The sequence below is a fragment of the Schistosoma mansoni genome, chromosome 3, assembly GCF_000237925.1.
Source record: "Schistosoma mansoni strain Puerto Rico chromosome 3, complete genome".
In the NCBI taxonomy this organism is placed as follows: Eukaryota; Metazoa; Platyhelminthes; class Trematoda; order Strigeidida; family Schistosomatidae; genus Schistosoma; species Schistosoma mansoni.
In genome coordinates this window covers 15,297,977-15,311,366 of record NC_031497.1, presented here as the reverse complement: position 1 = coordinate 15,311,366, position 13,390 = coordinate 15,297,977, and the positions used below count along the sequence as shown (strand labels likewise).

Here is a 13,390-nt window from a genome sequence, read left to right as displayed (position 1 = left end):
GCATTACCACTTTAGTATTTTCAAATTGCAACCAAAATACTTCCTGACTGGCGACGTGATGACTGTTTTTAACCAGTGACCCTACTCCATTGAGACAAACGCAATCACTCAAACTACAAGATATACAAATCCACGAATAACTACCAAACTTAATAAGCAAAGGTGGATGCTGGCTAGCAGTGGAGTTCGGGACTTCAGCTTCATCTTATTTGGGACTCGTTAACCGGATGTACCTGCATCACAGATCTGATGTACATTTCGGGACTCGAACCTAGTACGTTAGCTTCAAACACCGTCACACTAACTACTTATCTACTGAAACAGGAGTAAAGTTTAAATCCCTTTGGTATTGTTTGTTTGAGTCTTCCCACTGATATTTAGGACTGAAATTGATCGGTCTCTTATTCACATGTGTGCATACTGTGCGTATTGCCTTGATATTGCCTGAAGTCACAAGCATTATAAAGAAAGATAGATGGTGGCTAGCAGTGGAATCTAGGTACAGTAGAATAATTAGATTCCCATTCATTGAATATTACCAAATACCTGGAACCTTACCGAAACAATAGGCAGCGAGCTCAAATAAATCAGTCGGTTTATGCAAGGCTGTTACAAAGATATTGCATTTGAAAACCTTGTCAAGGATAACACAAAGCGCTAGTTACGAAGATGGCTTTGACTACTGTCCTCAGGGATATCTTGCCATTGTTGGACATGTCAGCTTATTGCAACTACAAATCGGCTTTGGAAAAAACAATTACTTGTGTGTCGCAGTATTGCAAAAGTGGGGTTTGTTCTGGTAAGTAGTTTATTCTGCTAATACAAAAAACTAGAACATTTAAGAATATTTTTCTTAAATCAACGTATCAACCAATTATTTGTCCTTGTTGTAAAAGACTGTGGAGTTACAAACGATTTATCCTACCCAAAGATACCCGTACTCCTAACTCCCCCACCATCACCTGGCATTAGCTCGTTGTTATGTTCTCAATGTGGACAGTTTTTAGCACTCATATCTGAAACATGTGTGTTTGTTGTGGATGCACAGTTCGGCTTAAAAGAATTCTGTCAGGTAATTTCTTTTTTCAAATCGAATACATTTTTCCTGTATGTAGAATCATTTGTGCTTGGTTCCCATTAGTTACATTGTTTTCAAGTAAGGGGAAACAACGACGGTGGATTTGAAATGAAGCATTATATTTGCCATGCGAAAAGTAGTAAAAAAGAAGGCTCGCTTGACTGTCTCTTTTGAAGCTTGTTTCCCACTTATGTTCTTCCGAACTCATCATCCTCTCCTTTTTCTGTTCAGATTGATTTTGCTATGGCTATTAAACGTATATTACCGACCACATTTGGTAAAAAATCAAGAAATCGAAATGTGATAGACATATTAGGTTGATCACACCCTAATTTAGCATCCGACTTGAAAACCGAGGAATCCCTTCAAGAGCAGACTATAATATCTAGCTGCTATATTCAATCTAAGGTAAAGGAACTAAAACTTTCTATCAAGTAGTTTAAAATTAAATTACCGACCTGCTTAACTTGACTTTCCTCATAAATGGTTGATTAGTTTAGTGATAAGTGTTTGTCCAGATGATAACCTACGTAACAAGTAATTGTTTTCGATTACTGTTCAACACCTGTGAAGCCACTGATTTGTTCGGTCAAATACTTCATGAGATGCTGTAATGACCTGGATTGTCAGTTGCTTCAATTGTTTTGTATCATTGAATCTCTCTTAAACTGTGTTCGCTGTAAGCATTTGAATGATGTCAAGTTTAAAGATGGCGTGATCGTGTTCTTTTAAATAACATTTATTAACGGCAATGTTTGAGGGTAAGTGTTCCATTCAGGTCCTGAGCACATACTTTTTGTTGCAAATTACATTAATCGACTTGGAATGAGTCGAAACCTCGATTATCCCTATCATAACCAAGGTTAAAAATTTGAGTAATTTAATTTTCATACTAAAACACTAACGAGGCTTGCTGTTACCACTACAAATCTCCACAAAGAAGTTGATTGTATGATGAATCTTTCTCTTCAAAATAGGATAAGTTCATGTCAGTCTCAAAATGCAGTCAGTCGGTGGTTTAAAGAGCTGTAACTCCTATCATTCTGGTACTCATTACAACTACTGCAGATAGAGATATAAAATCTGTGTTTCTGCGTGCTAAGGCGTATGGACCATGAGGAATCATATAAGTAGCAGATTTTTTACTCGTGTTGATGTAAACCACATCACCCTGTTAACTTGGGATTGTTGGTTCTGAACCAATGGTGTACAAATCTATTCATAATACAGTTTCCGGTCCGTTCTTGTTAGCCAGTAGTACTTCTCATCGAAAACAGCTTCCTTTTATCAATCAACATAGTTTATTTATGCTCGATCACAAAATCATAGATGGGGATTCATCATTCATTGTCAGGTCACTAGGTGTAATGTGACTTGAAAGTTACTCTGCCTATTACTTAATAACTTGTGCTCCGAGCATGCAAAACAATTTTTAGACATGGGTTAGTATTTTCCACGGACAAATATCGTCTGCAAAACAACTAAAAATCAATAGATAACACTAAATCCTTAGGATCTTCTTTCACTCACTTGATTTTTCTAATGGAAAGCGCTTTCAACATCTGACAAGTCTGTGTCGTTTGTGTGCTCAAATTTTCTAGAATTTTCAAGTAGAATATTTGTCTCTATAATGTCAAATAAAACTTTTACCACGGGAATGATATCTATGACACTTGAAATAAAGGTATTCCGTCCTCACTATTTTAATACTTTCCCAGGACCAAATTGTTCGTCCATTATACTGTGCCATTGATCTTAGAGACCTTTCCTCCAAATCAAAATTAAATGGCGTTATAGTAAAGGTGCGGTGGCATCCAAAATCTAACAGAACATTGGTTATTGTGACCGAAAATTCCTTTATATATTACATTCATTGTGTAAAGTCCTCGGAAAATCAAAGCATTCGATTCAATTTATGGCTAGAAGCAGATCTTTCAGTATTTACTCATAGCGCTCTTGATGCTACCTACCAGGATATGAATGACTCGGATGAAGGTTCTTACAATGAAAACGATGATAACAGTTCATCACTGTCCAATACGAAAATGAATCTCAGTTTTGCTTTAGGCAGCAAGTGTGTTGACTTTGATTTTGGTTCCCCACTATTTATATCAAAACGTGGTTTATCGGAAGCTCAGTTACAAGATTGCTGTTTGTTCCTTCTTTATGAAACAGGTAAGAAGGTTTACTGTTTTGTCGATTCATATCACGTTTTCACCACTCATGTTCGTCGTATTCCGGCTTTTCAGTTGTTGAAAATAGGGTTCGATAGTTCTAAAGAAGTATCATTTTTTGAGTATATATTCGCGACTTGTCCGCTTTTGTTTCAAAAGGCAGTCGGTGTTACTGATTTGTGAAAAACTTGATTCAAAGCGTTCACAAACTTATCGGTTTACCAAACATAGGGTGTAAAATTTGATGATACTTTTAGTAGCCATTATGTTTTCAAATCCACCAACCCAACATAATGTTTCGGGACAAAACGGAGTGTACTGTCCTAACTAAACTTTACTTCGATCATTTACGAGCCTTGTTCAGATGTTAAGTACCTTTCAAATTATTTCAACTTATTTCATTGTATAGAAAAATAAAGAAGCAGTTACGAATAGAGTAACACCAAATTATCATGCCAATCAATTAATCATTGTCAAAGAACCTAGCACAAATATGGATTGACCCGGGATCGCGTTATGCGCCTATATTTATTGATTTGAACACATAAATATTGGCACAAAAGAGGAAAAAATACACATGCGTCACACAAGTCACTTGATTTGTGTGTGGGCTATGATACTACCTGGGTGCCGAAACGGAAGCAGGTGGTTTTCTTAGGGGGCCACACCCGAAGCGTTCGACCTACAGGTCTGATCCACAAGGCAATGGAGCAACGTCAGGAGATGAAGTCCCATTGTAGCCAGTGAATAATGATTGGTTTATACGCCATTAGGTCCTTCAGGATCCTGGAGCCCATGTGCGCCATTGGTTGGGAATCAGGGTTTCCCAACTCCTTTTTGTAGACCCTCCGTGTCCACCAATCCGGTTAAAGCCCTCTCAATTTCGTAAACAACACCCACCGCCACGAAAAGGCAGTGAGTAGGACTTCCTTAGTAGTGGCTGTATATATGTGGCCATGTGAGAGCATGTTGAGATGGAGAGCTGATTCTCCCCACCCTCGGCCGTACCAGAGCATTTCGGGGTCATGCTCTTAAGACATTGTCAGAGAAACCCTGTTCTGTCTAAAGATCTCAAGTCACTGACTGGTCGAAAGTTGAATGCTACCACCGACTACGAATGCTGAAACGGTCTTTCTGAAACCTCGTATACCATTCAAACTGGCTTCCTTCAACGTTCGCACACTAATGAAGATCGGACAACAGATAAGGTTGGCTGTGTCTTTAAAAAGTCTTAATATCGATGTATGTTGTCTGTCTGAGACCCGTTTTCAAGGCTGTAGTGAAGTACTACAAATTCGCTCCCCATCTCTCGCTTCAAAAGGCTTGTTTTACGTGCGTTTATCCAGGGACCCTGTGGTATCTCCGTCTGGTCTTGCTGGCGTTGGTGTCGCTTTAAGCTCTGGAGCTGAGGCAGCACTGATCGATTGGATCCCCATTAACAGTCGGTTATGTGCTGTTAGATTAGAAGGCTCCATCAAAGTTAGGAGAAATTGGCGTGAAAAACGATGTCTTTTTGTCATCTCCACCTATGTTCCGACAGATTGCAGCCCGGATGCAATCAAGGATGAATTCTCCCACCAGTTAACTGTTCTTCGCCAGAAAGTGCGTTCGACAGATATTGTAGTACTAGCCGGAGACTTGAATGCACAGGTTGAGCGTCTAGGCACAGAAGAGTCGTTTAGATGGCCGATGTAGACTTGTTGGTCTCAGGCCAGATAACGGTGACAGTTTACTGCAACTGTGCTCAGACCACAACCTCTTTCTAGCTAGCACTACCGGCACAGCCATCGCCGATGTGCCACCTGGCGTCCTCCCTCTACATCTCGATCCTGGACTCAGATTGATCATATCGCGATCAGCTGTCACTAGCCTGGTTTTGTGCAAGACTGCCACTCTTTTTGGAGCACCTACCTGGACTGTGATGATGCCATGATCTGCATCAATCTCGCCTTACTTTTTAGTGGCCAACGAGTTGATCGTCATCAACGGATTGATGTCAGCGAATCGGTTGCAACTTCTGTTGCAAGTAAGTATCGAACTGAGCTAGCTTCTGGGCTAGCTACCATCCCACCGAGAAGTATAGATGAGCATCGGTTGCAATTGCGTGCGGCTTCGCGAAACGTCCCGCTCATAAGCACTGGGTTTTTTCAGGCTCCTTACAACCCATTGAAACCCGTTGATCTACTCTGAGTGACCGTGGGTTTGACCACAAACGACGACAGTTATGTAATGAAGTCGGGCAAAGCTTACGTAAGGACTGAGAAGCCTGGTGGTCGGAGCGTGCCAATGAATTGGGAGAAACAGCTGCATCTGGTAACTGCCGAAAACTCTTTCAACTCATCCGAGACACTGGCAGCCAGAAGTCTGATGTGAGCGAAACAATCTGTAAAGATGATGGGATGCCAATCACTAACATCTATTTACGTCTTGGACTATGGGCAGAGTTTTTTGAGGAACAATTCAACTGGTCTGCTGCCCCGGCAACATCGATCAAACTGTCCTACCCTCCATGACCTGTGACAAGTGATCCACCAAACTAGATGGAAGTGTGCAAGGAACTCCAACCCTTGAAACGCTACAAATCATCCGGCCCAGATGACTTACCTCCGGCTCTTTTTAAAAATGGTGATGACTTTTTGGTTAAGGAACTGACAACGTTGTTTACAAAGGTCTGGGGGCTACAGAGTGTTCCAACGTCATGGAATGAGTCGATAGTTGTCCTTATCTTTAGAAAAGGTTTACGTCGTTTCTGCAACAACTGTTGGAGGGTAGGTCTACTTCCGATTGCGTCCAAACTATTGGCTTCTGTCATACTTTGTAGATTGTTCAAATTCAAAGAAAGATTGACTCGCGAGGAGCAGGCTTGTTTTTGTTCTGGTCGGGGATGTATTGGTCATATCTTCACCCTCTGCCAAATGTTAGAACACCGTCATACTTATCACAGGCCAACAACCGTAGTGTTTCTTGACATCAGAGCTGACTTCAATTCGTTGGATAGGACTGTTCTCTGAGATTGTCTATTAAAGAAGAGAGTGCCTGAGAAGTTTATTAACATCTTAAAAGCCCTATATACAAACACCTCAGGCAGAGTGAGGGCATACAACCACCACTCTCGATTGTTCTATTCAAACAGTGGAGTTAGACAAGGTTGCCCAATCTCACCATTCTTCTTCAACTTTGCCACCGATGACATTCTGGAAACAGCTCTGATAGATGTAAATAATGGCGGTGTAGGTCTGTTTCCTGGAGAAAGACTTCTCGACCTCGAGTATGCGGATGATATTGTCTTACTGAGCGATAATACCCAGGCTATGCAATCCGCACTTAATCAGTTGGCAATTAGTGTCCATAAGTATGGCACGTGCTTTGCACCTTCGAAGTGCAAAGAACTTTCACAAGACTGGCAGGATGTTGGACCTGCATTTACTCTTAGTAGTGAGCAGTTAGGAGTAGTCGAGAAGTTCGTGTATCTAGGTAGCTGTACAGGTGCTGGTGGTGGCGTGAGTGATGAGATCAATTCATGTATAGTGAAAGCCAGAGCGGCTTATGCCAATCTGGGCTATCTTTGGCGCCTTCGTGATGTTAGTCTGTCTGTAAAAGGTCAGATCTAAAACGCGTCGATGAGAGCAGTTCTGCTGTGTTTGATCATCGTTTTCCGAAGGATTGCTGACATCCAGGGGCAACATTATGTTAGTAATGCAGCGATTCGACATCGTGTGTTCAGGCACAGTGATGATAATTCAGTTAGTGTCACTGTCTTGAAACAACGACGTTGGTGGATTGGGTATGTCCTACGAATGTCGTCCCAGAGAATTCCACATCGTGCATTATTTGCCGACGATGGGACCGGTTTGAAAAAGCGGAGAGGTCGTCAGTGTATGATATGGTGTCGTGTTATGGAAGAAAGCTGTACAGGACTGGCTTCTGTTGGTTCTTCACAACTCCCTGGTTTGGGTCCAAGAGATGGTGCAATACAGTGTCTTGAGACGTTATTAGATATGGTTCAGAATAGAAGCCAGTGGCTATCCTGCTGTAGCTTTTTTTACCTTCTTCATAGCCCCCAAATGCCCTGGTACGGCTGAGAGTGGGGAGAGTCCGCTCCCCCTCTCGAAATGCTCTCACATGGCCACGCGAATATATAGCCTCTGCCAGGGAAGTCCTACTCACTGCCTTCTCGTGGTGGGGGTGTTTTTTACGAAATTGAGAGGACGAAAAGCGAATTTCCGGCGCTTTAACCGGGTTGGTGGACACGGAGGGTCCACCTATGGGAGTTGGAGAACCCTGATTCCAAACCAATAGTGCACATGGGCTCCAGAAATTTGAGGGAACAAATGGCGTATAAACCAATCGTTGGTCACCGGCTACCATGGGACTGCATCTCCTTACAGTGCTCCACTGCCTTGTGGACTAGACCTTCAGGTCGAAGGCTCGGGGTGTGGCCCCCTAAGAAAACCACCTGCTTCAGTCTGGGCACCTGAGCAGTATCACAGCCCTCACACAAATCAAATGAGATTTGTGAGGCACATATTTATCTGGTGCTTCCTTGTACCAATATTTGTGTGTTTAAATAAATAAATAACCTTCTTCATAACAAATCGACGTAACTTCTTTAACTGAAAGATTTCTTTCTGGTTGTATTTTCGCTAACTGAACTGCCTCTCCCATTATTACTATTTCACTCTCATATACTGATCCCTGTTCGTTGTTGTTCTTGTTTTCCTTATATGCATTTTATATTCTCTATCTCTTCGCAGTCACATTGTTATTGTGTGGTGCATATGTATTTGGTGCCCCTGTGTACAAATATTTGTGTTCAAATAAATAAACGATTGTAGATGTTATGTGGACATCAACGATGAAGTGTTTTTCCCACATGTATATTTGATTTCCCTATTTTCTTCGAGTCCCTTCTTGAGTTTTTGTACTCATTTCTCTCTTATTATAAAATATATTTGGTCTAATTCATCTTGTATTAGTTGCTTGAATCCTCCCATTGATGTTTAGGACTGCAATTGATCAGTTTCTTATTGACATGTGTGCATCTTGTACATATTGCCTCGATATTGCTTCAGGTCACAAGCATTATTTTGTTCAGTCAAAGCTGCACATTTTTACAATATTATCCTGTCATTCTAACGAAAACGTTTTGACATAGTTCTCAATCTAATTACAAGGCCTCGAAAACTGCTCTTGTAATGTTTAGTATAACATATGTAAATTAAAAGTTAAGCCGAATAAAAATATTACCTTTGGTAAATCTGTATATTCTTCTTAAAACAGGTCTATGTAAACACTGAATTTTCATTGATTTGTATAGGTGATGTTATTCAAGTATGTGGATGCTTGTCAGTTCGTAAAATGAATCAGCTAAAATGTAATGTTTTGCACATTTTCCCACCATCAATTGATAATTATGGAGATGAATTCTGTGCTATTCATTGTATTCGTCCTATTGACAGTTCAGAAATGTTTTCATTTGAAAAACCTCCTGATATATTAGTGTTAGCTGATAAAATTGGTCGTTTGCATAATGGTATTGTTTTACGAGCCAATATACCTGGACAGAATAAAAACAGTAAGTTTATTTTTAAGGTTTTAGTTATTTTGGTGAGCTGGCTGTGAAATTGTTGACTGTCTTAATATACTTTCATTTTGGATTTATATACGGTTAAACGTTTTACTATCACTTTTGAATCCAATACCTTCTTATTCATTAGACAGTAAAGTGGACATATTTTTTCGTATGTCTTTAAGAACTGTCTTTACTTAATTAAATTCAACTTGATGATTTGTAAAGAAAAAGTCGATTGGTCCAGTTATAAATAATTCATTTGCTCATATAGTAGTCTATCTGAACCGCATCCATGAACTAAAAGTTTTACTACTGAATTAGTCGGATACTTAAAACTACTTTCCATAGATTTTGTGTTGTTGTTGTAAACTAATGATAGTTTACCCATAGACCATACGTCCAATTTTTTAGCATATATCTTTGTATAAATAACTTGAATTATTTACTATTGTAATTGAATACAATAATGTAGAACTTAGCAAACTATTGAATTAGTTCTGAACTCTAATTGTTAATGACTGAGCGAAAGATAAAATCAGATATAAAAATCAGAAATTCACGAAAATCCAATTAAATAGAGACAAAAGTTGATGAATGGCCCATAATTCCTGAATAAAATAAGCAGCAAGTTCATTCATTGCGTTAGTGGTAATTTTGAACTATATGGACTACAAGTTTCAAGTCACATTAGTCAAAAGGTCGTTATGGAATATTTTTCCTATTCCTAGTGACCAAATTTAGGCTTTTTATAGGATTCTTCACGTGGTATTTATATTGTTAGGCATTTTTTAGATATATGAGACTCATGATTAGTGTATACTACTTACTCCAGTTGGACTCGAATCAAGGTTGTAGATATATTTCGATTTGTGGATTACCGTTTAGCCATTGAATCTAAATTAAAGTTACTACATTTTTGTAACTTGGATTCACAAGTTGTAAAGGGAAATCATCACTTGATATGATTGTTAACTGTCTCTTCTTGTATCGAGTTTATCAAGTACAGGTTTGCTTACTCCGGCTTTCAGCTGCATTGTTTGCATGAACGCTAGCGTAATGCTACCTGATTACACAAACCGAATTACGTGAAATTGTGTTCTAACCTGTAATCTATTGACAGAAAACTGGATGTTTTAGTTACTAAGCCATCCCCCCGTCATTAATCCCTAATAATTTCCTCATAAACCATCGTTTGCTGTTAGAACTACAATAAAACATTTCAATGGAAGTTACTAGTTATTTGTCTCCGAACAAATTTCGTGGCAAAATAGTTTTTCTATCAACCCATTTGGTTTAGGTTTATATCGAATTCTTAAATATTTTTGTTTGCCGAATGCTTTTTGTTTTGTTTAGCATAGAAGTAAAAAATTTCAACGTGTTCTTTCACCTTACTTTGACAGACTTATCATTTCTGGTAGGTTGGTGAGTGATGAAATGTTAAAGTGGACAAAGCCCTTTCAACTTTTGCCAACATGCATCAACTAAGGTATAGATGACGTATGCATCTACCTACTATAGGGCGTATACATAATACTTTACAGCCATTAAAAACACCCTTTAAAGCTAGACTATATTCACCGGTTGTTATTATTTGATAAGAAATTCCCTTGAAACATTGTAAGCATATAATGGGACCAGCGAGTGAGCAATGATGAGGCTAGCTACCGGTACTAGATAGAAAAGACAAGTTTTCTGATGAAGTCATAAACCGTCCTCAACTGCGATGGTCAGCACATTTGATATATATGCTTAACCATTACCTACCTCAACTTGGAATACTTGCAGCATTGACTAAGTGGAAAAAAGAAGCTATCGTACAACGAAATTAGCTCATAAATTTGTTGACTTCTGGCCTAGAGTACGTCAATAAATCCAGATTTCCTGATCGGTAAAATCATCGTATTCTATGATCACTGACGTTTAATGATAAAAACTCAAAATCGGTTACCATTCCATAATTTCATTCATTCGTTATCTTGCTCTAAATATTTAGTCCTAATATTATTCCATACTTTTTCAATTTATATTCTCTATATTTTTAGCTTTACTACTATTAGGGATTTTATTCTGTACCTTTCTATTCTCATCTTTGTTAATCCTCTCTGTGTGTGTTAATGTGATGCATACAGGTAAATGGATCAATACTTGAATGTTTTTCTGAACACCATCCATATTAATTTACTTTTATATTGCGGAAATTTTCTAGAAATTTATTTCATAATCATTATTGTCACTTTTATATGTTTTTAACTTATCAAAACTTATTAACACAAAAAGACATTATTTTTCTTATTCAGAAAATCAAATTACCACCCCTTCAGTTTTACTCTGTCTCATTGATATTGTGGATCTCGATCTAATGTCTAGTAATACAACAACTAGTCAACAGTGTCATCCAAACGGCAGTATACTTCATTCTTCAAATTATTCTGAATACAATCATTTTGAATCTCCATCGTTGTCATTAGAACCAGCTAACTTAAATTTTTTGGACAATATTGAATATAATAGTTATTCAATAGATGGTTCAGATTTTGTTAAAAATAAGATTTTTGGCTTGAAATATTCACATCAAGGATATTATGTAATTCATCATATGGGTATTCATCTTGTTAATTTATCATGGATTGAAAATCTTTCTCTATGGTGTAGCGAATTTAACAGTCAACTGTTAAGTGATTCTATCAAATCTCCTATTGAAGGTAACTATCACATATTGTTAAATAATTATTAAATATAATGATATTTTTATGATAAAGAAATATCAATTAATTCAGTCTACGATATTTAACGCTAGCCACTACACCAATGTTTATTTCTAGCTGATTTAAAACTAGATTAGACTAATTAGCTGGGGACATAGAATTAGTCAATGAAGTTATCAACCTTTGGTCTGTTTTTTTTTTCAATTTCAACATTCATCTGAATATAACATCATGTTTACTTTGACTCTGTAATGTTGTTATAACCAGATATATCTGTCTGTTTTTATTTGAACTAATTTATTCAAATATCATACTTCAAAATGAACAAATACTTACCGATGAAATCACAGACAAAGTATGTTGTTTTACGAATGGAATGAATTTGAAAAATATATCAGTAAATTTTAAACTAACTACAGTACTTATTAGAAGGGGTTTTGTGGAGATTTAGTATTTTCATAGTTGAAAGCGTGAGTCAATTGAAGCTAGACCATCATCGAAAACCTGGAAGCACTGGACGGCCGTTTCCTCCTACTATGGGACTCCTCAGCAGTGCGCATCCACGATCCCGCACTCGCGAGATTCGAACCCAGGACCTACCAGTCTCTAGCCAGAGCCCTTAACCGATAGACCACTGAGCCGGCATCCGACGCTGTTAATGTCTAACTTCACCTGATCCACGAAGTTGAGCAACCGTTCATCAATTGTCTTCAGTGAGTTGATATCTCACGACAGACGTGGTTTGAACTCTACTGGTCACTGCTTCTCGTGGATGCGCACTGCCGAGGAGTCCCATAGTAGGACGAAACGGCCGTACAGTGCTTCCAGGTTTTCCATGGTGGTCTAGCTTCAATTGACTCACGCTTTTAACTACAGTACGTTAATCATAATACTGAAAATCTACTTACCTTAGTTTCAGAAAATCTTATTATAGATTATCATTGAAGAAGACGAAAAAAGTTGTATAATTGTTTCCGGTGTTCGTTGAAATTTTCGTGTATTGTCGGTTTGCAGATGAAATCAACATCTGGGGATATGGTATCACGCAAACCCTCAATCTAATTGAAATTCATTATTTACTGATAGATTTTTATTTACTAGAAATTAAATGTATCACTATGTGGAGTTACCAACTTTTTGTCATGATTATGAATTTACCATAAATTGGTCATTCTCTGATGGTTTATTTTCTTCGGAAACTTCTGAATCCTTTTTTTATTTCAGAGATTCGGGATTGGCAGTCATGTGTGAAACACCTTGTCTGTGGCCAAATTACTATCTCTACCCCTGATGGGATGAATGACGATATAGAGGGAAAGTTTAGACTAGCTGGCTTCATTGAACTACCAAGTAATTTCCTGTCAAAAAATCAACCCAAATCCAAAAATACAACTACATTAGCTGATTGTCGATCAACTAAAGGTGTCACACTTTTGTTTATCCGTGCACCTATCCAACAAATTGATTCGACTGCCAGTATGACTGATTATTCATGTCTGGTGCATTTCATCAATCTAACACGGAAACCTGAAATTTATGCTATGAAACAACAACGTTACACTGGGTTAGATTCAAGGTTATCAAATTTATTTATCTTCATACTCATATGACAACTGCATTGAATATAAGTCTCGATAAAAATAACTATTATAAGATTTTGTAAAGTTTCACAGCTAGTCAAACTTGTCTTTGCAATACAATTTATTTATTTCTGTAGTTTACAGCAAATGTAGTAATAGGCAACCGTTTGACAAAGAAATTGACAAGTCTAATGCTCGGACATCTAATATCGACTTCTAACTCCTTCCTAGTTTTCCGTAAATCTCTAACATTTGATCCGGAAACAAAAGGAGGAAAATTA

At 38.1% G+C, this 13,390-nt stretch overlaps 1 protein-coding gene across 1 annotated transcript in view; it reads left to right on the top strand.

Moving 5' to 3' along the window:
- Positions 1-669: 669 nt before the first annotated feature.
- The window catches only part of Smp_123450 (hypothetical protein), a gene marked incomplete at its 5' end in the record, with an annotated part of 17,933 nt that continues 5,212 nt past the window's right edge, over positions 670-13,390 (top strand). The window contains 6 exons of the mRNA XM_018799386.1: positions 670-799; positions 834-1,072; positions 2,797-3,253; positions 8,570-8,827; positions 11,122-11,526; positions 12,754-13,093. Of these exons, the coding sequence (XP_018651180.1) occupies positions 670-799; positions 834-1,072; positions 2,797-3,253; positions 8,570-8,827; positions 11,122-11,526; positions 12,754-13,093 (1,829 nt within the window). The remainder of the gene's footprint in view (positions 800-833; positions 1,073-2,796; positions 3,254-8,569; positions 8,828-11,121; positions 11,527-12,753; positions 13,094-13,390) is intronic.